Source organism: Sapajus apella, unplaced genomic scaffold (assembly GCF_009761245.1).
Source record: "Sapajus apella isolate SASKATOON/1434 unplaced genomic scaffold, GSC_monkey_1.0 scaffold49, whole genome shotgun sequence".
Classification (NCBI taxonomy): Eukaryota; Metazoa; Chordata; class Mammalia; order Primates; family Cebidae; genus Sapajus; species Sapajus apella.
The window spans coordinates 15,731,304-15,755,141 of NW_022436989.1; the positions used below are offsets into that span (position 1 = coordinate 15,731,304).

At 38.1% G+C, this 23,838-nt stretch overlaps 1 protein-coding gene across 4 annotated transcripts in view; it reads left to right on the forward strand.

The window, feature by feature from the left end:
• EGLN1 (egl-9 family hypoxia inducible factor 1) overlaps positions 1–23,586 on the forward strand; it is a 55,168-nt gene extending 31,582 nt beyond the window's left edge. The window contains exons 2-5 of one of the 4 annotated variants that reach the window (XM_032242442.1): positions 12,469–12,588; positions 16,152–16,288; positions 19,667–19,734; positions 20,851–23,586. In XM_032242442.1, the coding sequence (XP_032098333.1) occupies positions 12,469–12,588; positions 16,152–16,288; positions 19,667–19,734; positions 20,851–20,915 (390 nt within the window). In that variant the 3' untranslated portion in view covers positions 20,916–23,586. The remainder of the gene's footprint in view (positions 1–12,468; positions 12,589–16,151; positions 16,289–19,666; positions 19,735–20,850) is intronic. The other 3 variants (XM_032242445.1, XM_032242443.1, XM_032242444.1) reach the window with 3 other exon arrangements.
• The last annotated feature ends 252 nt before the right edge of the window (positions 23,587–23,838 follow it).

The window sequence follows — 23,838 nt, forward strand, 5'->3', positions numbered from 1 at the left end:
CGGGGTTTCACCATGTTGACCAGGATGGTCTCGATCTCTTAACCTCGTGATCCACCCGCCTCGGCCTCCCAAAGTGCTGGGATTACAGGCATGAGCCACCGCGCCCGGCCCCAGTTATTGAATTCTTAAGAGCCTGATTTACATGTTTTCTGACCAGTCTTATCAACTCATTGCTTTATAGCTATACTACAAAAATGGTGCCACTCAATCATCTACCCAAGTGAATGAAAACCTCTAGATCTGAATGTGTCACTTCCTTGCTTAAAACTCTTCAGTAGTTTCCTGTTACCCACTAAAATCTAAGTTCAGTATTGGGGCTTACTAAGGTCTGGGAAGGGGCCAGAGCTGTGACTAGCCTTACCTGTCGCCTTCCTTGTCTCACATGTCAAGCTCACCCTTGTTTGCAGTTTACACAACATGGGTCTACAAACACGCTATGCTATGACCTTTTCTCTTCTTGGAATATTTTCTCTTTCCTTCCTTACCTGGTTAATTCATATTCTTTCAAAACTTGTTTTTCAGAAAGCCTTTCCTGATCCCAACCTTCTTCCCAGTGACATAGTGCATGGTCTGGTCATTTTAATTGTCATCTGTGTTGGGATGATCAGTCTTCCTCTCTGTTCTACTCACACTTCCTAGCACTATGCCTTACACATACCCTTACTGAACATGTTCAAAACTGAACTCCCGATTTCTCCCATTCTCCAGATTGTCTGTACCATATGCTGTCTTCATCTGTTTATGGTAATTACGTTTTTCCTGTTGCTCAAGCCAAAACCTTAGAGTCATCTTCTCTCATACCTCATACCAATCTTTCTGGACGTCTTGCTTTATTCTGCCTTTAAAATAGTATGAGTATCCCATCACTTCTTACCACCTTCTTTGATACCACTGTGGTCCAAGTGATCATCATACCACACCTGATTTATGCAGTAGCCTTCTAACTACTCTTCTGCCTTCAACTCTTGCCAGCCTTCAGTATATTTTGCATATCAGTACTTGGGAAACTTTTTATGTCAAGGGCACTTAGGTTTTGTGGACTGCATGGTCTCTGTCATAGCTACTAGACTGCACGGTTGGGGCACAAAAGCAGCCATAGAGAATATGTAATTGAATGAGTGTGGCTGCGTTCCAATACAACTTTTTTTATAAAAACAGCCAGTGGGTTGTAGTTTGCCAGCCCCTGCTCTACATGACAACCAGACTTAATCTTTATAATGGTCTCTAAAGCCTTCCAGGATTTGTGTCCCCAACCCCTTACCTGACTACATTTTCCACTGTTGGCTTTGCTCCGTCCTCTCCGGTCACACTGACTATTTTTCCTCAAATATGCCAGGCTCATTGTCACCTGATTCTTTTCACTGGTTATTCCTTCTGCCTGGAAAATTCATTTCTTCATCTCTTTCAAGTTTGCTTAAATGTCAGCTTCTTCTCACTCAGGTCTACCTGACCAACCACCCTATAAATAATTACATTCTAGCATTGTATTCCCCATTCTGTATTCTGTTTTTCTTTGTAAGACTTATCTTCTACCATATATTATGCTATACATTGACTTGCTTTTTTTCTTTCTTTTCCTGCTAGATAAATGTTCCCTGAAAGCAGTAACTTTTTTGTCTTTTCTATTATTGTATCCCTAAGATCTAGAACAGTACCTGACATATAGTAGGTGCTCAGAAAATATTTATTGAATTAATGAACACATAGTGGATATTTTTGGGGTCTAATTTTTAAAAATAAGTTCTTTCTGTCTCACCAACACCACATCCTTTCTGTTTCATACTCTTAGTGTCGCTCTAAGCTGCCCTGCCCTCTCCATTCTCATAAAGGCTCTTTATCAGCAGTGTGTTCATAACCTCTTATTCCGTGTCATCTGGGCCATCCTCTACAAGTAGATTGAGTGATGTTTATAAACTGGAAAAATGATCATTATCATTCAAAACCCTTTTCTTTCTGGCCTTTTCGCAACTAGAATGAAGTGCTTGTTTAAAGTACAAGATCTCTTATGAAGGAATAATGGTCAAGGAAAAAAAAAGTACAGGATCTCAGGCCTCCTGCCACACCTAATAAGTCATAATTTCAAGCAGAGGGGATGAGAATCATTATAATTTAGGAAGTAACCCAAGTGATTCTTACTGAACACAGTTGGCCAACACTGGCCTATAAGTTAAAGTTCCTCAGTGAGTCAGTGAGAGCCTTTATGAGCTGCCCCTGCCTGTCTCTCCTGCCCCATTGCTATTGCTCCACACTGCGCTTCATCTTCCAACAGTTTTTCTATTTGATTTTCTCTCGGGTCTCCATATTGATTCTGTTTTCGCAAATATTCTTTTCCCTGTACAGAATAGAATCTTCTCCTACTCTGGAAAACTTCTATTTTTAATCTTTCAAAATTCTGCGCATATGTCAGTTTTTCTGTAAAGTCTTTCTTTACCCCATTCCTGTGACAAAGTTAATTATGTCTTTGTCGTCTGGGCACTCTCTGTAAGTAAGACTCTGTTGTGGTGTTTATGACACTGTACTGTGTGCCTTTGCATAACTGTTTGCCTTTTGTGACCCGACCTGAGCCAGTAGTTGTTTACAGGTATTAGGCATTTATTGAGAGGTACTGCTGTCGTTTGGAGGCTACAGTTAAATGAGTGTTATAGATCTCTTCCCCCAGAATCGAGCTTCTAAATGGCATGTTAACTGGGAAAACACAACTCATACTGAGTTCTGCCACACATTAAAAAAAAAAAAAATTATTAGCAAGCAAGCACAAAAATACTGTTTTATTAGGTGGATTAAATTCCTACTTTCTATCCTTTCGGAACACTGATGAGCACCTTTTTTTTTTTTTTTTTTTGAGACAGAATCTCGTTCTGTTGCCCAGGCTGCAGTGCAGTGGCACAGTGTCAGCTCACTGCAACCTCTGCCTCCTAGGTTCAACCAATTCTCCTGCCTTAGCCTCCCGAGTAGCTGGGATTACAGACGTGTGCCACCACACCCGGCTGATTTTTGTATTTTTAGTAAAGATGTGGTTTCGCCATGTTGGCCAAGCTGGTCTCAAACTCCTAGCCTCAGATGATCCTGCCTCGGCCTCCCAAAGCACTGGGATTATAGGCATGAGCCACCACGACCGGCCTGCCAAGCACCTTTTATGAAAGGTTTATTTAAGACAAAAATGCTAGTATGCCTTTAGGATTCAGCTGAACCTAACTGGAATCAGACAACAGAATTCCTTTATGGGGAATTAACAGAACCAGCAGGAGTCATAAGGCTCAGGGTACAGTCCCTAAGAGTAGGCCACTAGATTCACTAAATTCATGTGTATATTCACATAAGAGCAGTGGTCCCTATACAGTGTGAGTAGCTGTAACACCGTTCTTGAGCACCATTCTTTTCTAATACTGTCATAATTTCTAATACTATGTTAATTACCAAATTCTCTGACTTTGAGGTGAGATAAGGCTCCTGGAGTTGTCTCACTGGAATAAGGTTTTTGATTACAAGCTTTCCCCATTAACTGATGATTATTTATATCCAGTCTTGGTCTTGCATGTTAACTAACTGCTCCAGGATGAATGTGAGGAACCTCTCTCACCCATGTCCTCTAGTCCATTAAATCAAATAATAATTAACACTGTTTGTGCCAAAATAACTTAAAGAATTTAAATCAGAACTCTCTTCTAGGCCCTAGAATTGAAACAGATGTTTAACTTATAATCTCTGTGTCCTCATGCCTAGTGCAGTACCTGCTCAGTGAGCCTCAAGAAGTACCAGAATGAATGTAATGTCAAGCAGCTAAGTGTGTTGTTCTGTTTGTATTTTTTTAATGCTAAATTGCAGACTTTGCCAAGGAATTATATTAATAATATAACAAGTTTGCCATAGTTGTCAGAGCATCTGTCTTAACAGTGATACTTTCTTGCATGGGCTGGAATGAGATCTTGTAATTTTCTGGGTGGGGTCAAGCTGGGACCTGCTCAGAAAACCCAGTCTTCTTGTGGAGAGAGATTGCTCTGTCTTCCTCATGAAGTTTGTGGTGGGAGTGGTATGTGTGGTATAAATACCCCAGAGCCCTGCTTGGGAACCTAAGGAAGAGTTGTGTGGTGCTGGTAAAATTATAGCTAAGGTTAACAAATTGTAGATCTCTGTTGTGACATCAGAGCTACACAGCTCAAAATATAACGTGTTTCACCAGATGGAGTCCTCATTTGTAAAGTATAACTTTATCAATTCTTCACTAAAAGGGAAATGAAAGCTCAGAGAGTACTAAGGCATCATTTTATATCTCTAGATTATACTGTCTGTTGGGAGCATCACATTTAAGCTGATTTGTAAATGTGTCTTTAAGATTTTTATCTTGGGCTAGAATTAGGGCCATTAAGGAAAGTAGTTTGGTGTTAGATTATTAAACAATTCATAATTCTTGGACCGTTTGGAGAGTGATTTGGATCAATGCTATTTCTTCCTTAATCTTTTTTTTTCTACATTTTTCATATTTCTATAAACATGGGAAGACTTTCAGATTTAAAAAATTTTACATTGATAATTAATATATGCTGCTTTCTTGTACAAATAATAAAAACTTTATATTAACATACTCTTCTACACAAGAAAAATAAAAGATAGAAATTATTGTTGTGTCATATGACAGTGGTTAATAACCAAAGAGCTCTTAAAAATCAGTGGGGGCCAGATGTGGTGGCTCACACCTGTAATCTCAGTAGTTTGTGAGGCCAGGGTGGGATGATCACTTGAGGCCAAAAGTTCAAGACCAGGCTGAACAACATAGGGAGAGCCCATCTCTACAAAACATTAAAAAATTAGCCAGGTGTGGTGGCATATTCCTGTAGTCCCAGCTACTTGGGAGGATTGCTTGAGCCCAGGAGTTCAAAGTTAGAACAGTGAACTGTGATCACGCCACTGCACTCCAGCCTGGGAGACACAGTGAGACCCTGTCTTTAAAATAATAATAATAAATCAGTAGGGAAAAGATTAACCCAATAGAAAAGTGGATAGAGGATATGAGCAAGTAGTTGAAGAATTAAATGGCCAATATAAATATGAAAAATGCTGACTTTTAAAAGTATAAGATGTAATTAAAACATTGGTAAGATAAATGTTACCGATCAAATTGAGCTGTTTTCAAAAGATTAAAACTTACTACCCTGGGTTGACAAATGGTTAAGAAGACGTGGGCACCCATACAAAGCTAGTATGAATATAAGCTCATGCAATCATTCTGGAGAACATTTTAGCAATTAAAAAGCTTTAAGGCCTAATAATTTCACTTATAGTAACTTAATTTTAGAAAGATATCAAAGACTTACAAAGATTAACCTTCAAAACTATTTTTGATCACAGTATTATTATAATAGCATTTTTTTAGTTTTTAAGGAAACAACTACAGTATATGCCCTTATGTCCTTTTTGAAAAAAAAAATAAAAATCAGTTACACTAAGAAATGAATTAGTCAAAAAATTAGTCAGAAATCGTTTACAATAAATAAGCTTTTGACCACTTAAATTGTTTACTGTGATCAAGAAAGCAGCAACTTTATTTATTTATCAACTCTTATTTAGAATAAGAGTTCTTACTCTAAATGACTGTTCCGTAAGAATCTGTCCTCTGTTCTCTTCTCTCTATACTTCCTTCCTTGCAATCTCTGGCAGGCACATGGCTTCAACTGTCAACATGCAAAGATGGCTCCTAAATTTACATTTCCAGTCATGACTTGTTTTTTGGAGTTCCACACTCAGGTTTCCAACTATCCTTTGTACAGCCCCACCTGGATGGCCTACCAGCATGACCTGTTTTCTTCCATATTTGAACTAGGTTTTTATAGACTCCAAATGTAGTGATAGTGATGTTTTTGTGTGCCTTGGGAGTGGATGGGGAAGAAACTTAAAAGGCATAGCTGTAGAACTGAAAAATACCATATGCAATACAGCAGGTTCTTGAATAACATTATTCTATTCAGTGTCATTTTGTTATATGTTGTTGAGGGAGAAAGAATTAATTCCTGGTTGAGGCCACTGTCAGTGTGGAGCTTGCAAATTCTCCTCATGTATATGAGTTTTCTCCAGGTGCTCCAGTTTCCTCCCACATCCCGAAGATGTACGCATTGGTTGGACACTGGCATATCTCAGTTGTCTTAGTGTGAGTGGATGTGAGTGTGTGTGAGTGCACCTTGCAGTAGGATGGCATCCTGACCAAGTCTCATTCCCGTCTTGTACCTTGAGCTCCAGGGATAGTCTCCAACCATCTGCAACCCGAAACTGGACTAATTGCATAAATAATTACCTTACTTGTTTTTATTAATCTTTCTTAAATGTATATATAGCTCGCATTTATTTCAGTGTTTACCATTAGAAGTGTTTTAGTCTTTCTTCAGAGGTTTGGCAATGTTTTGTGGGCATAAATATGCTATAGGAGCTTAACTTTTATGTTAATCAGCCTATGGTAAACTTGGTTTTGTTACACATTGTTTCACTTAAAGTTTCTGAGAACCTATCTAGGCTGTTAAGTGAGGACTTACTGTACATCTTGACACGAGAGACTTGGCATTAGGCATGATAAGCATGTGCCACTGCAGCAGGTGGTGGGCCACTTAGGAGTCTGCATTACCAGTTTCATCTGAACTCTTGGGCAGACTATATACATGCCTTACTGGAGCAAGGAATTGAAGAATAGAAAGTTGTTTTTCTTTCTAGACTGCCTCAGTTCATATCCTGCCTCTGCCAGATAGAGTCTCTGACCTTCAGCAAGTTTTTTCTTTTCACTCTAGTTTAGTTTTCTGGTCTCTAAAATGGGGGGAGGAGAAATTGTACTTACCTAAGGTTTGCTGTAAAGAATGACCGAGGTAATCCATGCCTGGCCTATGACAAGTGATTAGTAAATGTTAGCTATCAACCTCTACAAAAGGCATAGTGCTATGTCAAAGCATAGTGCTTTGATAATATATTTTAATAGGGCAAATTTTCAGATAGTAAACCTTTTCCCTTCATTCAGGGTAAAAATAGTTCTGTAACCCATCAAAGTTTTGTGAGCTTTGTATCTCCGTTTTAAAGTAATTCAGTTCAAAAAGGAAAAATAAGTTTCCTAGTTGAGCTTCATATTGAAGTCTAGTAATGCTAGAAATAAATGTCTCTTAGATTCCTCAGAAGCATTGCAGACCTCTTCCTTCCTTTTATTCTCAGAGTGAAAAACAAATTTATTCTGTTTCCTATCTTAACATTCTCAGTCACCCAGGCACAGTGGCTCATGCTTGTAGTCCTAGCACTTTGGGAGGCTGAGGCAGACAGATTGCTTGAGCCTAGGAGTTGAAGACCAGCCTGGGCAGGATAGTGAGACCTTGTCTTTGAAAACATAAAAAAGGACATCCTCAATTATGTATATTTTCATATCAGAAAAGAAAAAATAGTGTTGTTTTGTTCATGTATAAGTATCTTTCTCTCAATGAGAAGTTGAAACATTTAAAGTTGGTATCTCTACAAGGTGACAAATTAGGAATTTACCTCAGAATTATATAGTAGTGGATTGGATTGTTTCTTTTTCAGGCTTTCTAGTTTACAGGGTTATGCTAGTGTTTTACTTGTTATCCTTTTTACAGTTATAATCGTGAACTGCTGCCTTTCCTGAGGCTAGTATTGGCAAGTTAATTAAATTGGCAGATTCATGCAGGCCCTGTGGAGCACTCATCCCCTCTCCCTTCTTCCTTTCTCCTCATTTTTCAGTATTCCTGTCACCAGAGCAGAGCGCAGGGGACCTAGGGAATGCCAGATAAGACTACAGTGGTTTAATTTTCAGTAGCTCTGCAGGTCTCTTAATTAAAAAAAAAAAAAAAAAAAAAAAAGACTACAGTGGTAATAGCAATTTTTGAATAATACATTTAGATGATGATAACTGAGCTATACTGGGGATTGTGTAACTTAACACAATTACATTAAACTTATTAAAAGTTTTCTTCAAAACGTAACATTTAAAACTTTTAAATGTTTTACTGCACCTTTTATTTTTTCAAAGAAGCCTCACTTGGAATTCAACTACTATATAGGAAACAGCTAAGCACTGCCTCTAGTTGAAGGTTGGGATCAAACCTGCTTGTTCGGCCTCTTCTCTATCACTTCATTGCCCATTAGTCCCCACCCCTATATATCCTCCATGGAACCCTAGGGCCCTAGCACTCTAAGGAAAGCAGTTTAGAAGTGACTAATACAAACAGATCCCATGTTGGGGCACAATCCTGGTGCCGTCAGTTTTGTTCTATTCTGGGATGTCTGGCTCATTTTGACAACTACCGAGAAACTCCTCTCCTACCCATACATGCTGTTAAAACTGCTCTTTCACCTAGTGTTTCCATTTTCATGTACAGTGACTCCATTCATTTATTCACATAGGCTGAAAACCCCAAAGTCTCTTCACTCTCCTTACTCTCCACCCATTAGCAAATCATGCTGGTTTTCTGCCTTCAGAATATACCCCATTTTGCTACTCTGGGTTCAGCCTCTTTGGTTTCTTGCCTGGAAACTGCAGTAGCTAACTTAGTCTTCTCTTTTCACTCTTTCCTTCCTGCAATCTAGTACAGTGGTTAATTCCATGGACTCTGGAACCAGATTCCCTGTCATGTGACTTTGAGAATACTCATTAGCCTTTGTAAGCCTCAGTTTTCTTAACAGTGAAATGAAGATGAAAACAATGATACTTTTTACCTCACATGGTTGTGTCAGACGACTTATTACGCATAAATTACTTAGAGTAGGACATGGCAAACAGTAAGTGTCCAATAAATGTTAGGTGGTGAGCGATATTGAGGTTGTTGTGTTTTTCTTTTTATTCATGCAGACTTGAAACTGATATTCTTAAAACATGAGTCGGATACATTCTCTATTGGCTGTCGCCTCTTAGCACAATATCCAAAGGCCTTCCTGTGGCTTACCAGGCCCTGCAGCCCTAGGTTACCTGGTTCCTCTCTGATTATGTTGGCCCACGTTCTCTGTGTTCCAGCCACACTGGCCTGCTGCTGTTTCCTGCCTTGTTAGCCCTTGAGCACTCATTTTGCCTCTGCCACATATGCTGTCGCTTCAGAGAGTTGCCCAACTTGCCACTCCCTTCATTTAAGTCTAAACCCAAATGTCAACCACTGTTCAAGAATATCATGTCATTGTTCTCTATATACTTAACTTTTTTAATATCTTAAGAAAATAAAACTTTTCACTACCTAACATTACATTATATATCTGTTTACTGGCAATTTATGCTATTAGACCAGATTTCATAGTACAGTAGTCCGCCCTTATCTGAGAGCAGTACCTTCCAAGACCAAAGTGGATGCCTGAAAGTGTAGATAGCACCAAATCCTACATACGTTTTTTCTTTTACATACATACCTATAATAAAGCCTAATTTATAAAGTAAGAGATCAACAATAAAATAGAACAATTATAACAATATGCCAGCATCACTCCTCTTGCACTTTGGGGCTATTACTAAGTAAAATAAGGTTTCCTTGAATACAAGTACCACGACGATTACTCTAGAAGTCTACTAAGTGACTAATGGGCAGATAGCATCTACAGTGTGGATACGCTGGACAAAGGGATGTTTCATCTCAGGCAAAACGGGGCAGGACTGCAAGATATTTCATTGCACTAAGAATGGTGTGGCATTTATGAATTGTTTATTTCTGGAATTTTCCATTTTATTTTTTTGGACTAAGTTGACCACAGGGAACTGAAACCACAGAAAGCAAAACTTATAAAGGGGGACTACTATAAATGAATGCAAGGGACCTTATCTCTTTTGTTCATCATTTTAGCCCCAGTGCCTTTCATATATATAGTAGATGCTCAAGAGGTATTTGTTAAATGGATATATGGGATGGGATGGGGTGAGTGAATGACAAACATTTCCCCTTCCTTCTTTGCACAAGAGATGCTGAAGTTACCAGATAGTTGGAAAGGCCCAAACTAACTTTTTTGAGATGCAGAGTTCAAGTTTCCCTCTTCTTTCCCATGAATAATAATATATTGTGTAAGTCATCATAATTATCTCTGTTAACCACAAATGGATTAATTGCATTGTTAAATTAGTATCCTCTTAACAGTTGCTATTCAAGGTAAACTTGTAGCAACTAGTGACAAGGAAATTATTTGGGCTTATCATTTATTGAGCACTTAAACCCACTAAGCCCATGCCATACTCCTGGTTATTACCAACCTCCAGTGCTGAAAGAAGGAACTTGTTAAGTCTGTTTGGAGTCAGGAAAAATAGAGACATATATAATGTTCACCAAAAATTCTGCTTCTCATAAACAGCAGTAAATTCAAAGTGTCTAGGAAAACAGGATTTTAAAATAAGGATTTAGGTTTAAGATGCCTCTTAATTTCTTAGGGATGGAAAGTGAATTTTAGTGTCTTAGTTTCTTAAGGATGGGAAGTGAATTTTAGTGTTTTCTTTTTTTTGGAGACAAAGTCTTGCTCTGTCACCAAGGCTGGAGTGCAGCGGTGCAGTCTCAGCTCACTGCAACCTCCGCCTTCTGGGTTCAAGCAATTCTCCTGCCTCAGCCTCCTGAGTAGCTGGGACTGCACGCGCACATCTCCATGGCTGGCTAATGTTTTTGTATTTTAGTAGAGTTGAGGTTTCCACCATGTTGCCCAGGCTGGTTGCGAACTCTTAAGCTCAGCTCAGGCAATCCACACGCCTCAGCCTCCCAAAGTGCTGGGATTACAGGCATGAGCCACCACATCTGGCCGGCAAGTGAATTTTAAAAATTAACATTTATCTTTAGTATGATAGTAGAACAATTCAGTTACTGTTTGACAACTTTATACTAATTCATTGACTTTAATACATGAGGAAATAAAGAACTTCAAGGATAGCTCATAATCAACCAGGCCTGGTGGCTCATGCTTGTAATCCCAGCACTTTGGGAGGCTGAGATGGGCGGATCACTTGAGGTTAGGAGTTCAAGACCAGCCTGACCAACATGGTGAAACCCCATGTCTACTAAAAATCCAAAAATTAGCCAGGCATGGTGGCATGCATCTGTAATCCCAGCCACTTGGGAGGCCGAAGCAGGAGAATTGCTTGAACCTGGGAGACGGAGATTGCAGTGAACTGAGATTGCACCACTGCATCCCAGCCTGGGTGACAGGGCAAGACGCCATCAAAACAAACAAGCAATCGGAAACAAGAATAGCTCATAACCTTGAACATCTTTGTCTGTTTTCTTCATAATTCCTGAGAATTTTTTAAAAAATACTCTTGCCGGGCGCGGTGGCTCAAGCCTGTAATCCCAGCACTTTGGGAGGCTGAGGCGGGTGGATCACAAGGTCAAGAGATCGAGACCATCCTGGTCAACATGGTGAAACCCCGTCTCTACTAAAACTACAAAAAATTAGCTGGGCATGGTGGCGCGTGTCTGTAGTCCCAGCTACTCAGGAGAGGCAGGAGAATTGCCTGAACCCGGGAGGCGGAGGTTGCGGTGAGCCGAGATCGCGCCATTGCACTCCAGCCTGGGTAACAAGAGTAAAACTCCGTCTCAAAAAAAAAAAAAAAATAATAATAATAATAATAAATACTCTTAACCAATTTCAGTTGATTATCATGTATACCTATAATATGGAGGATATTTTGTGCTTTTTATTTTGGGGCCTCTTTTCTACCTTCATGCTGAACATCTGTCAATCTTCTGAACCATATCTTGTTACAATCTGAGCAAATAATTTTCTGATTCAAAGAGGGTAAACATAAGCTAACTTGTTTAGTCCTTTTTTAAACAAAAAATCACTGACATTAAATGAGTTAATGTTTGGAGTTGAGTTGACTTTTTAAATTATCCCTATTACAACATAGTAAGACACCATCTCTACAAAAAATACAAAAATTAACCAGCCTGGTGACATGCGCTTATAGTCTTAGCTACTTGGGAGGCTGAGGTGGGAGAATCATTTGAGCCCAGGAACCTGAGGCTGCAATGAGCCATGATTCCACCACTGCACTACAATCTGGGCAACAGAGCCAGACCTGTCTCAAAAAATAATAATAATAATTTGGTACCATTCAGAGACAGCGTCAGATGGGGTGTTTGACTGGGTTGGTTCACCTGTCAGGTGGTAAAATAGGTGTTCTGAAGTGAGCTCAAGGAGGAGAGAAATCTCCCATGTAGCAGAACAAAAACTCACTTGATCTTGATTATCTATATGTATAAAGATTGTGAAAGTAGAACCATGACATTTTTCTGACCTTTGGAGTTATCACTGTGAAGCAGAATTCACCAGTCCTTGGATTGTTCACTGACCTATCCTGTGTTCTCTATAAATATTAATGTAGAATAGCCTTACCTTTCTTATCTACAGAATATTATTTTTATTAGAAGAATTTAAGTGTAAATCAGTAGCCAAAAATCAAAGAAATCTGATTTTTTAGCTGTTCTCTTTTTATTTATACATGGACTTTAAAAATCATCATCATTATTATTACAGGCCATGGTTGCTTGTTATCCGGGCAATGGAACGGGTTATGTACGTCATGTTGATAATCCAAATGGAGACGGAAGATGTGTGACATGTATATATTATCTAAATAAAGACTGGGATGCCAAGGTATGCAACGTAATTGAGCATTGACTTTTTTCTTACAGGTGTCTTTTTCTCAAAAGCATTAAGTTTCATACTTCTTATAGGTGAGACTGTCAGAGACACAGTTAAAAATTTTCCTCTTAAATTTGTTTTTAGTCTTGGGTATTAGGAGTGGATTTTTGTAAAATGAAACAAATACTAATCTATGTTATATAACATAATTAAACCTGTAGTTAACAAGGTAGTGTTGTGCACTTACAATTTTGAGAGGGTAGATTCCATGTTCAGTGTTCTAAACACACACACATGAGGTTAAGGGAAACAGAACTTTGAAAGGTGATGGATATGTTTATTACCTTGGTTGTGATGGATGGTATCACGGGTGTGTACATATATGTCCACACTCATCAAATTGTAAATGTTAAATATATGCATTTTTGTATATCAGTTATACCTCAATAAAACCATATAAAAAAGTACTGATATATCTTAAAAAGTAGATTTCATTTATTTTCAGATATTAAACAATTTATCTAAAATCTAACTTTTTAGAAAGGTGACCTTTATTAAAATATTTTCCTTTTAATAGTTTTTAGAAAAACACTTCTGAGAACAGTTGTTTGATAATGGCTTTTGGGGGAGATTACCTGTAGGTAATTGTTAAAGATTATTTGCTATGTTATTCTTTGCATTTTTGTAAAAATATTATATGGCATTGAGTTGTTGAATTGAATATTGGAGGCAGGATTTCATCTTTCCCTGATTATTAAAAAACCAGAAGTTTATCAGTACTGACAAGCCCTGTAAAACCAATTAGAATGTACAATATATTTAATCTCTCTTGTTTTAAACATATATTTCCTTAATATTAGCCTGTCTCATTAAATTTAAATGATTTTTAAAAGTATGTCATATGTTACTACACTAGAGACTGTATAGACTATGGTTGATTTTTTAAAATCTTAAGTATAACATTCAAATGGATAAGTGGCTTGTACAGTTCAGTGGATTTTCACAAAGTGAATATACCTGTGTAACCAGAGTTACTTTTTCTTTTCTTTTCTTTTTTTTTTTAACCAAATAACCTTTAAAACACCTCTCTCTCCACCTCCCCCAGAACACACAAATGGAAACTGCCTGAGTCTTAAATGTGCAAAAACCTAATCCTACCCTAAAAAGTGTTATACGTTTAGGATATTCTCACAGTGCTCCAGTAATCTTTCTAAAACACACAGATTTAAAGAATTTTCTTGACTGGGTGTGGTGGCTCATGCCTGTAATCCCAGCACTTTGGGAGGCCAAGGCAGGTGGATCATGAGGTCAAGAGATTGAGACCATCCTGACCAACATGGTGAAACTCTATCTCTACTAAAAATACAAAAATAAGCTGGATGTAGTGGTGCGTGCCTGTAATCCCAGCTACTTGGGAGGCTGAGGCAGGAGAATCGCTTGAATCCAGGAGGTGGAGGTTGCAGTGGGCTGAGATTGCATCACTGCATTCCAGCCTGGCAACAGAGCGAGACTCCATCTCAAAAAATATATATAAAAAAAGCATTTTCTCTGTCCTAGTCCAAATTCAAAATGGAGCTAACTTTACTGCTAAGTATATATTGAGGCATTATGTCAACAAGCATGGTTTTTCTGTTGCAGCTTTCAAAGTTTGAAGCAGAGAAATAAATTTCATATTTGAGCCCAAGGCTCAAATACAAAAAACAGATTGCTGTAACTTTAGTTAAAACAAAAGTTGACTTTTTGGCAGATTTTGCGAAGAGCTAGAAAGCTAGAACTATGTTTCATCAACTTCTAACTTCTAGGTTTCGTTAGGCTTTTTCTAGGCTGGTCTTATAATTTTTATAAGACTTATGGTTGTTAATATATAGGTTTTAAATTAGGATATAGGCAGAGAAAAGTCCCTAGTGTTTTTATTTATAGAATAGAAAATTTTCATTGCAAGATTGCACTTAGTATTTATTGTGCCATAAGTTCTGGATGCTAGGGATGTAGCCGAAATGGAATTAGCCTTGGCAGAGCTTAGGTTCTATTGGAGGATACAAATCAGAAAGATTGACAGTTACAGATGGTTATGCCAAGTGTCAAGACAGATTGCTATGAGAGCGCACAGGAGGGCCACCTAATTCAGAGGTCAGAGAAAGTTTCCCAGAGGAAGAGTGGAAGTGTCAAGTAGCAATGTTTCTCTTAAAACATTTTCAGCAGGTCACCTGTGGTACTCTCAGTGACTTCAGTCAAAGGGAAAGGAGCAGGAAAAAAGGAAAAGGAAAGAAGACATGTCCTCAGTCAGTCTGGAGTTTCTTTAGATGTTTGCATAATTGCCTGAGGAATCACTCTGAACAACTGGGAGCTGAGGAAAATTGGCAAGGACATCAGAGTAGCTAGAATTTAACCTACCTGAGGGTGATCCTGATAAACCTTTTATTTAACTGTAGATTCTAGGTTTGGGCTCAAACTCCTTACTGTCCTGACCAGGTGTTAGAGTTTCTTTCAAGTGTCTACCTGCTTAGGAATGTTACTCAGGAGTAAGGAGCTCTATTTGGTTGGTTGGGTTTTGCCTACTCCCAGATCGTAAACACCACAAGGACCAAGTCTGTCTGCATTATTCTCTACTCTGCACCCAGAGCTGACCACAGTTCCCAGTGTGATTTGATGCCTAGTGGTGTTCAGGTAAATAATAATAATCCAGATTCAAGTTTTACAAGCAGGTAGACATCTGTGCATCAAGCCCAGTCTGGAAAGGGAGAGCCACAGGTTCTCATGAATTCGCATGCTGATGATAATGATGGTCATAATAAATGATGACACTTTCTAACTGATATATTGAATTATTTAAATAAAAGGTATTTCTCACTATCCTATTGTTTGTTGAACTTTAAAGTATGGTAAGCTATTTGAAATCTAATTCTAATAATTTGTCAAAATTTCTTGAAATGTATCTATTTTAAGAATGAGTTAAACAAATCATTAGCATAAATGTTTAGTACTTTTCAAAACTTTCAAGCATCATTTTAAGACTTTTAAATTCAGATAACATTCATGTGTTTCATCATGTTTTTATAAAAATCCCTAAAAGGGCTGGGCATCGTAGCTCACACCTGTAATCCCAGCACTTTGGGAGGCTGAGGTGGGCAGATCACCTGAGGTCAAGAGTTCAAGACCAACCTGGCCAACATGGTGAAACCCATCTCTACTAAAAATGTAAAAATTAGCCGGGCATGGTGGCGTGCGCCTGTGATCACAGCTACTCTGAAGGCTGAGACAGGGGAATTGCTTGAAGCCAGGAGGCGGAGGTTGCAGTGAGCTGAGATTGTGCCATTGCACTCCAGCCTGAGCGACAGCGAGACTCCATCTTAATACATAAATAAATAAATGAAAATTCTCAAAATAAGTAAATTTTTCCTTGCATCAGTGCACATACTTTTAAAATTGCAGCTCATCTTCATACCTTATTAATTGAAGTGTATTTGTGAATAATCCAATTAAGACTGAAATTATCTTTTTTTTTTTTTTGCCCCCAAATTAAATCTTGTAGCATTTTTGGTTATTCCTACTTACATATTTGGCTCTTTTCCTAGGTAAGTGGAGGTATACTTCGAATTTTTCCAGAAGGCAAAGCCCAGTTTGCTGACATTGAACCCAAATTTGATAGACTGCTGTTTTTCTGGTCTGACCGTCGCAACCCTCATGAAGTACAACCAGCATATGCTACAAGGTAGTATTCCTTTTCAGAAAAAAATTGGTTTAGAGTATGGTAGGACAGGAGGGAATCTGTAGGGCAAACTGAAAGCCTTCTAATGAGTATTTTCATGCCAGGTAGTTTTCACTGTCATTTTAATTTAAATAATTGTATAAGATTTATGTTGCACAGTCATCTGAATTCAAATAATTATATAAGACTTATTAACAGTTAGTACTAAATGTGTGTTTCTTTGCACAGCCACTCTGAAGAAAGGGAAGCACAGGTCCTCCCTCCTTCCCTCCCTCCCTCCCTCCCTCCGTTCTTTCCTCCCCCCCTCCCTCCCTCCCTCCCTTCCTTCCTTCCTTCCTTCCTTCCTTCCTTCCTTCCTTCCTACCTTCTTAATAGACAGAGTCTCACTCTGTCGCCAGGCTGGAGTGCAGTGGTGTGATCTCAGCTCACTGCAACCTCCGCCCCCAGAGTTCAAGTGATTGTCCTGCCTCAGCCTCCCACGTAGCTGGGATTACAGGCACAGACCACCATGTCCAGCTAATTTTTGTATTTTTAGTAGATACAGGGTTTCACCATGTTGGCCAGGCTGGTATTGAACTCCTGACCTCAAGTGAGCCACCGCGCCCGGCAGGTCCTCCCATCTTTCTAGCACTCTCTCCTTGCTTTGTGCATCTCTTAACTACTGTCTATTCTTTGATTTTTTAAGAGTATTTTAGTTGGAAGAGAGAAAGGTCAAGAAGGAAAAGGGTAGCTTTTTTAAAAGATGGTGAGGGAGAAAAGAGAGGGACAACAAAGGAATATCATGATACAGAGTAGAAAAATCAGAGGTAACCAGAGAGTAGAAGTGAAGAGAAAAACAAAGAAAGAAAAGTAGAGAGCAGGTTACCACGTGTGGGAGTTAATGTTAGAAAAATGATCCTGTTAGCCTTACAAATAATGAGCGTCTGTTTCATTATACTTTTTCTACAAGGTATTTGTAACCTATTATGTTTAGTGCTTTATTTTAAATGCTTTTTTAAAAAAACATTTATCCTATGCTATGGCTGTCAAAACAAGATATTGTAGACATTGTCATGAAAGTAAATATTTGTAGAAAAATAGTATAATTTTTTAAATACTTATTTTTTATTATGGAAAGGTCTTGGAACATTCTGATAGTGAGCTCCTGGCATTAAGTTGCTGTGTATCTGACATAGGCAACGGTGGGGCGGTGAGAAGAGGCACAGGCTTAGATGCGCTGGGTAGAGAGTTGGGTTCAGTAATGATGAGAGTCTCTAACAACTTGATTATCAGCTGTGCCTTTTTCTTCTTTTTCTCTGAACTGTGTTGCCTGCATCCTAATTCATGTAGTGAGTATCAAGCTAAGCAGGTTGTAGCCAGAGATCATAAGTCCTGAATGGAAATCAAAGAAAAACTGTCACATCATAGCCCTTTTCAATCCCATGTCTCCTCCCAGCGGCATCCCAGTGCCATCTCTGCCCCTGCTGCTTCTGTGAAGATTTTCTGAGCCAGAAACTGCCTCATAGACCTTCCTTTTTATGAAGTCTTGAGTGTGGTTTAGTTCTGTCCTTTCTAGATGAAATAGTAGGCATTTGGGAGTAGTAAATAAATGCCAGATGGCCTGGAGGCTAAGTGCTACAGGAGTTGAGAGGAGGGAAGGTGGTGCCACATTGGAGAGATGGGCAAGTGCACACTGAAGGGAGAAGCTCAGCTGGCCTAGGTGAGGAGAGGCAAGGAGTTCAGTTGTGTTAGTAAAGCACTGGGGGAATAGGCATGGTTCTTCAAGTTAAGCTGCAGAAAATCATGTGAGGAAAAGGATTCTTGAAGTAGAATCCTTTTCTGTTCTTACCTAGAATGGGTGATGAGGCTGGAAAGTTAGAATGACATAAGGTAAGTTGCTTTCTGTTAAGGACTTGGGGCTATAGAGGGGAGTTGATCCAGATATTAGAATTCTGGTTGCTAAGCAACTAAAAGTTTAGGGCATGGGCAAAAGATACATAAAATTATGTATCTGAGTACCTTTCCTATTTCCAAGGCCACCCGAAAGTAGAAGAGGCCACATGATAAGAAAGGTAGTGGAGCTCTGGAAAGAGCAGAGTCTGGAAGTCAGGAGGCCGCTTTAGATCTCAGCTCTGATGTACCAGCAGAGGGTCTGTACACGTCAGGCTCCCCAGTTGTCCATACTCCCAGACTCTGACCCTGATCTACACTTGACTCTTTACTTCAAAATATGTTAAATGATTTTTCATTCTGTCATATTTACTGGCTCTATATTTGATCAGTGTTGCTTTTTCCTCTGTGACCACTGGCCAGAATCCACAATATGTTTGAACTAATTGCTGTGTTCTGCTCAGGAACTAGTGATTTGTAACATGCTTTCACTTCCTATAGCATTTGTACATTTTCCTATTATTTGTATCAGAAGGTATAACTATGTCTTTTGTAGTATTTAATAAACCAATATTTAATGCCTCACTTTTTGGCATGAGATATTCTAAATAAGTCAGATTTTCAGAAAAATGAAGTTTAGACAAAGTTGAAACACAAAACACAGTGTAATTGCTTTGATACAAATCCTTAAGAATTCTTAGTGTAATTTAACTCTGTCAAAGTCATAATTGTAAACATCCATCATTACTCTTTGCTATAATATAGTGATGTCCTCAGAGACTGTTGAATCTTTGCCTGCAATGCCTTGAGTCCTTTTATCTGGCTCTCTTTTCTTCTTTTAGTACTTATGCTATTGATAATGTGCTTTTTCTTAAACAATCATTCTTTTACCCTTTTATTGCCTCTTTCCTTTTTTTTTTTTTTCCTGAGGTAGAGTCTTGCTCTGTTGCCACAGCTGGAGTGCAGTGGCGCGATCTCAGCTCACTGCAACCTCCGCCTCATCTGGGTTCAAGCAATACTTCTACCTCAGCCTACCGACTAGCTGGGTCTACTGGTGTGCACCACCACGCCTGGCTAATTTTTTTTTTTTTTTTAAGCAGAGATAGGGTTTCACCATATTGGCCAGGCTGGTCTTGAACTCCTGACCTCATGATGCGCCTGCATTGGCCTCCCAAAGTGATGGGATTACAGGCATCAGCCATTGTGCCCGGCCTATTGTCTGTTTCTGATCTGCAGTTGCCTTGCAAAAAGTATAGTTGAGTGGGTAAAATAAGTGTTAAGAAAGTCATAAAAACTCATCAACTTCAGACAGCAATTTTAGGCTTTCCTGGTTCTCAGCTATACCATTTACCACTGAGGTTACTGTATAAGGAAGCTGTTAAATTTATCCTTTGATATCATTCCAGTTTAGGCATAATTTTGGCATTACAAGTTTTAAGATACCATTGCAGCAAAATACCACTTTTTACCCGCAGTGTGATCATTCTTACTCTATTCTAAATTTTCTTTTAGGTACGCAATAACTGTTTGGTATTTTGATGCAGATGAGAGAGCACGAGCTAAAGTAAAATATCTAACAGGTAAACGTCATTTGGGGCCAGGATATATTGGTACAGAAATACCCTGTGATCAGATGATGCTTTCAGGAAACTCAAGCATAGTCTTTGTTAACACCATGAATACTTACTTTTTGTTTTTTATCAGATTTCTTACTTGCCTTATTTTTTTTTAAAAGACTTTAAGTCATCTTCATTGTTATCTTTAACCAAAAGAATTATTAAAAAAAAAATGCAGAAAATTTGAGGCAAAGAAGTCTGAGTAAATTATTCAAATACAAACTGAGTTTTCCGTGATTATTCTTTTTAGTCACAGGCTCCTATAAACTCTAGGTAATGGCCATCTGGTTTCCTCTCATTTGCTCCTTAAATTAATACCCTTTCCTTTTCAAATGTATATGCTCTAAATGGTACTCTAGGTCTTCCATGTTGAATGTAGACATGAAGAAAATTAATACTAAGAAGATTAATTGAAATACCAAAATCAGTTAATGACACAGACATGTAGATTACATATCTGCTAACGGTGTACATAGGTTAGCACTCTTGAACTGAACCTAAAGATTCTTCAGTTATGCCAGTTCCCTTTCTCCTCCACTTATGGACTGCCTCTCCAATAGCAGGGGGTCTGTTTCCCATCTGATGGACCACTTACCTTCTTTTCTTTAACTACTTTCTATCTCCAGAAATCCACTGAGTATTCACATTACTGATTAGCTGTATTTTCCAGAGCCATTGCTCTTCCCACTTCAATCTTACATAAAAATGGAATATTCATGCGTTTTTCTATGTATTTTTAAAGCCGTTATTTGTGGCAGAAGCTAAGTGTTATGCTTTCAGAGACACTGAATACTCTGTTAAAGAAACTCAAATGGCTTTTAAATTAAAAAGACAAAATCATTATCTCTGTGTAGAGGATGGTTTTACCCTTGAAGGTTTACTATTTGAAAGTAGTGCACTCATCACAATAGTTGCTGAGGGAAGTGTTTGGAAGTCCCAGTGCGATAGTTTTCAGATGATGTTTGCAAAGTTGAAATATTATCCGTACTATTAGGAATTCAGTGGAAAGCAGTAACAGAAGCTCTCTGGTGCTTAGTGAATGAATGAATTTTTTATTTTAATTTTTTTTTTACCTTGCAGGTGAAAAAGGTGTGAGGGTTGAACTCAATAAACCTTCAGATTCAGTTGGTAAAGACGTCTTATAGAGCCTTTGATCCAGCAATACCCCACTTCACCTACAATAATTGTTGACACTATTTGTTAACTTGTGAATACAAATAAATGGGATAAAGGAAAAATAGACAACCAGTTCACATTTTAATAAGGAAACAAACAACTTTTTGTGTTGCATCAAACAGAAGATTTTGACTGCTGTGACTTTGTACTGCATGATCAACTTCGAATCTGTGATTGCTTACAGGAAGAAGAAAAGCTATCAATTCAAAATGGTTTTTACATCTGGGTATGAAATAAGTGCCCTGTGTAGAATTTTTTTCATTCTTATATTTTGCCAGATCTGTTATCCAGCTGAGTTCATTTCATCTCTCCCTTTTTTATATCAAGTTTGAATTTGGGATAATTTTTTCTATGATTAGGTACAATTTATCAAAACTGAATTGAGAAAAAATTACAGTGGTATTATTCCTCAAAATAACATCAATCTATTTTTGTAAACCTCTTCATACTATTAAATTTTGCCCTAAAAGACCTCTTAATAATGATTGTTGCCAGTGACTGATGATTAATTTTATTTTACTTAAGAAAAGGAGCACTTTAATTATAACTGAAAAATCAGATTGTTTTGTAGTCCTTTCTTACACTAATTTGAACTCTTAAAAAGATTGCTGCTTTTTTTTGACATTGCTATTAATGAAACCTAATTGTAAAACAGTCCCCATTTACTATCAGTAACTTTTAGTTAATGTTTTACAATTAATAAGACACAATAAGAAGAGTTTAACTTTTTTTTTTTTTTTTTTTTTTTTTGAGACAAAGCCTTGCTCTGTTACCCAGGCTGGAGTGCAGTGGTGCATTCTCAGCTCACTGCAATCTCCGCCTCGCAGGTTCAAGTGATCCTCCTGCCTCAGCCTTCCAACTAGCTGGGACTACAGGCACACACCACCATGCCTGGCTAATTTTTATATTTTTAGTAGAGATGGGGTTTCATCACATTGTCTACGCTGGGGTTTAAATTAAATTTTTTAAAAACTAAAATGACTGGCACTCAGTGAACTTGAGATTATCCTTAGCTTCAAGTTCCTAAGATAAGGGCTTTCTTAAGCTTTCAGGTATATGTGTCTTCTAGATATAGACAGTAATGTCCCATTTCTAAGTCTTTTCCTTTTGCTTCTTCTTAAGTTGATTGTACTTCCAAATTTGCTGTTATGTTTTCTTCCTGTTACTGTGATCTATCCGATCTGCAGACAAGAACCTTGTCTCCGTTGAAGAGCATCAAAGGGGAGATTATGTACTCATTGAAACCGAAGTGTGTTGTTACCAACTTAATGTGCAGCCACTCGTCAGATACCTGTTGAGGCATTTCCCAGATGTGATGCCAGCCTTCTTACCTGTATTGAAAGATGTTTAGCTTAGAAAAACAAAGCAAGTGCAAAATCAGATAATTTTATTTTTGTTTCATGTGTTTTCTTGCTTTGTAAACAAAGAAGGAATATTACAAAATCACACAAGGCCTCCCATACTTCTGTTACTTAAAGAATGAATTGGGACGGATGTCTTAGACTTCACTTTCTTAAGCTTTTTAGCAAAACTCAAAGGTTGGGATCCATATTTTGCATGAATTATGGGTGTAAGACCTTGCCCACTTAGGTTTTCTATCACTGTCCTAGATCATCTTTGCCAAAATGTGAGTATACAGAAATTTTCTGTATATTTCAACTTAAGACATTTTAAACATCTGTATAGTTTGTATTCGATTAGAGACCTTTTCTATGGGAAGCTCAGTAATTTTTATTAAAAGATTGCCATTACTATTCATGTAAAAAATGAAAAGAAAATTGTGTAGTGAAGCTGACAGTGTGGACTTAGGGTGGGATTAAATGTTCAGTATAGTGATCTCACTTAGGAGAATTTGCAGGAGAAAGTGATAGTTTCTTGTTGTTTTTCCTTGCCCATATTCAGTTTTGTTCTACTTCCTCCCCCCTCTCCAGATGATAACATCACATCTCTACAGTAAGTGCCTCTGCCAGCCCAACCTGGGAGCGCAAGTTGTCTTTGCCATCTGGTCTATAGTACCATGCGCGGCATTAGGCCACAATTCAAAAGCACTATCTTTTTTAGGGTTAGTAGAAATTGTTTTATGTTGACTGGAGGTTTGTTTCATTGTCAAGGTGTACAGCCACAGCCTTTTAATTTGGGATCCCCTGTTGTCATTCAAATGTGTACCCCTACGGTTGTAAAAAGTATCAGATTCTGCTCTCTGTGGGTTGTGCTTGCCAGACAGGTCTTAAATTGTATATTTTTTGGAAAAGTTTATATACTCTCTTGGAAATCATTGTGAAGAGATCAAGAAATCAGGACGGCCATTTCCTTAATATCCATTTGTTTCATGTTAGTGGGACTGTTAACTTGTCACCAAGCAGAACACTATTTCAGACAAAATTTAAAACTATTTGTGGCCTATATGTGTTTAATCCTGGTTAAAGATAAAGCTTCATAATGCTGTTTTTATTCAATACATTAACCAGCTGTAAAACACAAACGTTTATCAATAGTAGGCAAAGATTTTCAGGATTCATATACAGATAGACTATAAAGTCATGTAATTTGAAAAGCAAGTGTTTCATTATGAAAGAGCTCTCAAGTTGCTTGTAAAGCTAATCTAATTAAAAAGATGTATAAATGTTCTTGAAAACATTATGGTTGTTATTTCCAGCTGTCTTTTTTGTTTTTTAATTCTTTATCATACATTATTGGCTTTCTGAATGGTCCCTTTCATCAGTTAAAGCTTTTCTGGCTTAGTCCAGAACATTTGGTGTGATTTTTGTAAATGATAATGAGGGAAAGAGAACAGTAAACATAGGAGTTGAACAATTTTAGAAACATCCCTGGGGTCATTGGACTGTCTGTGGGATCCATGAGCTCTGTTTGGATTCTCAGCATTTGAATCCT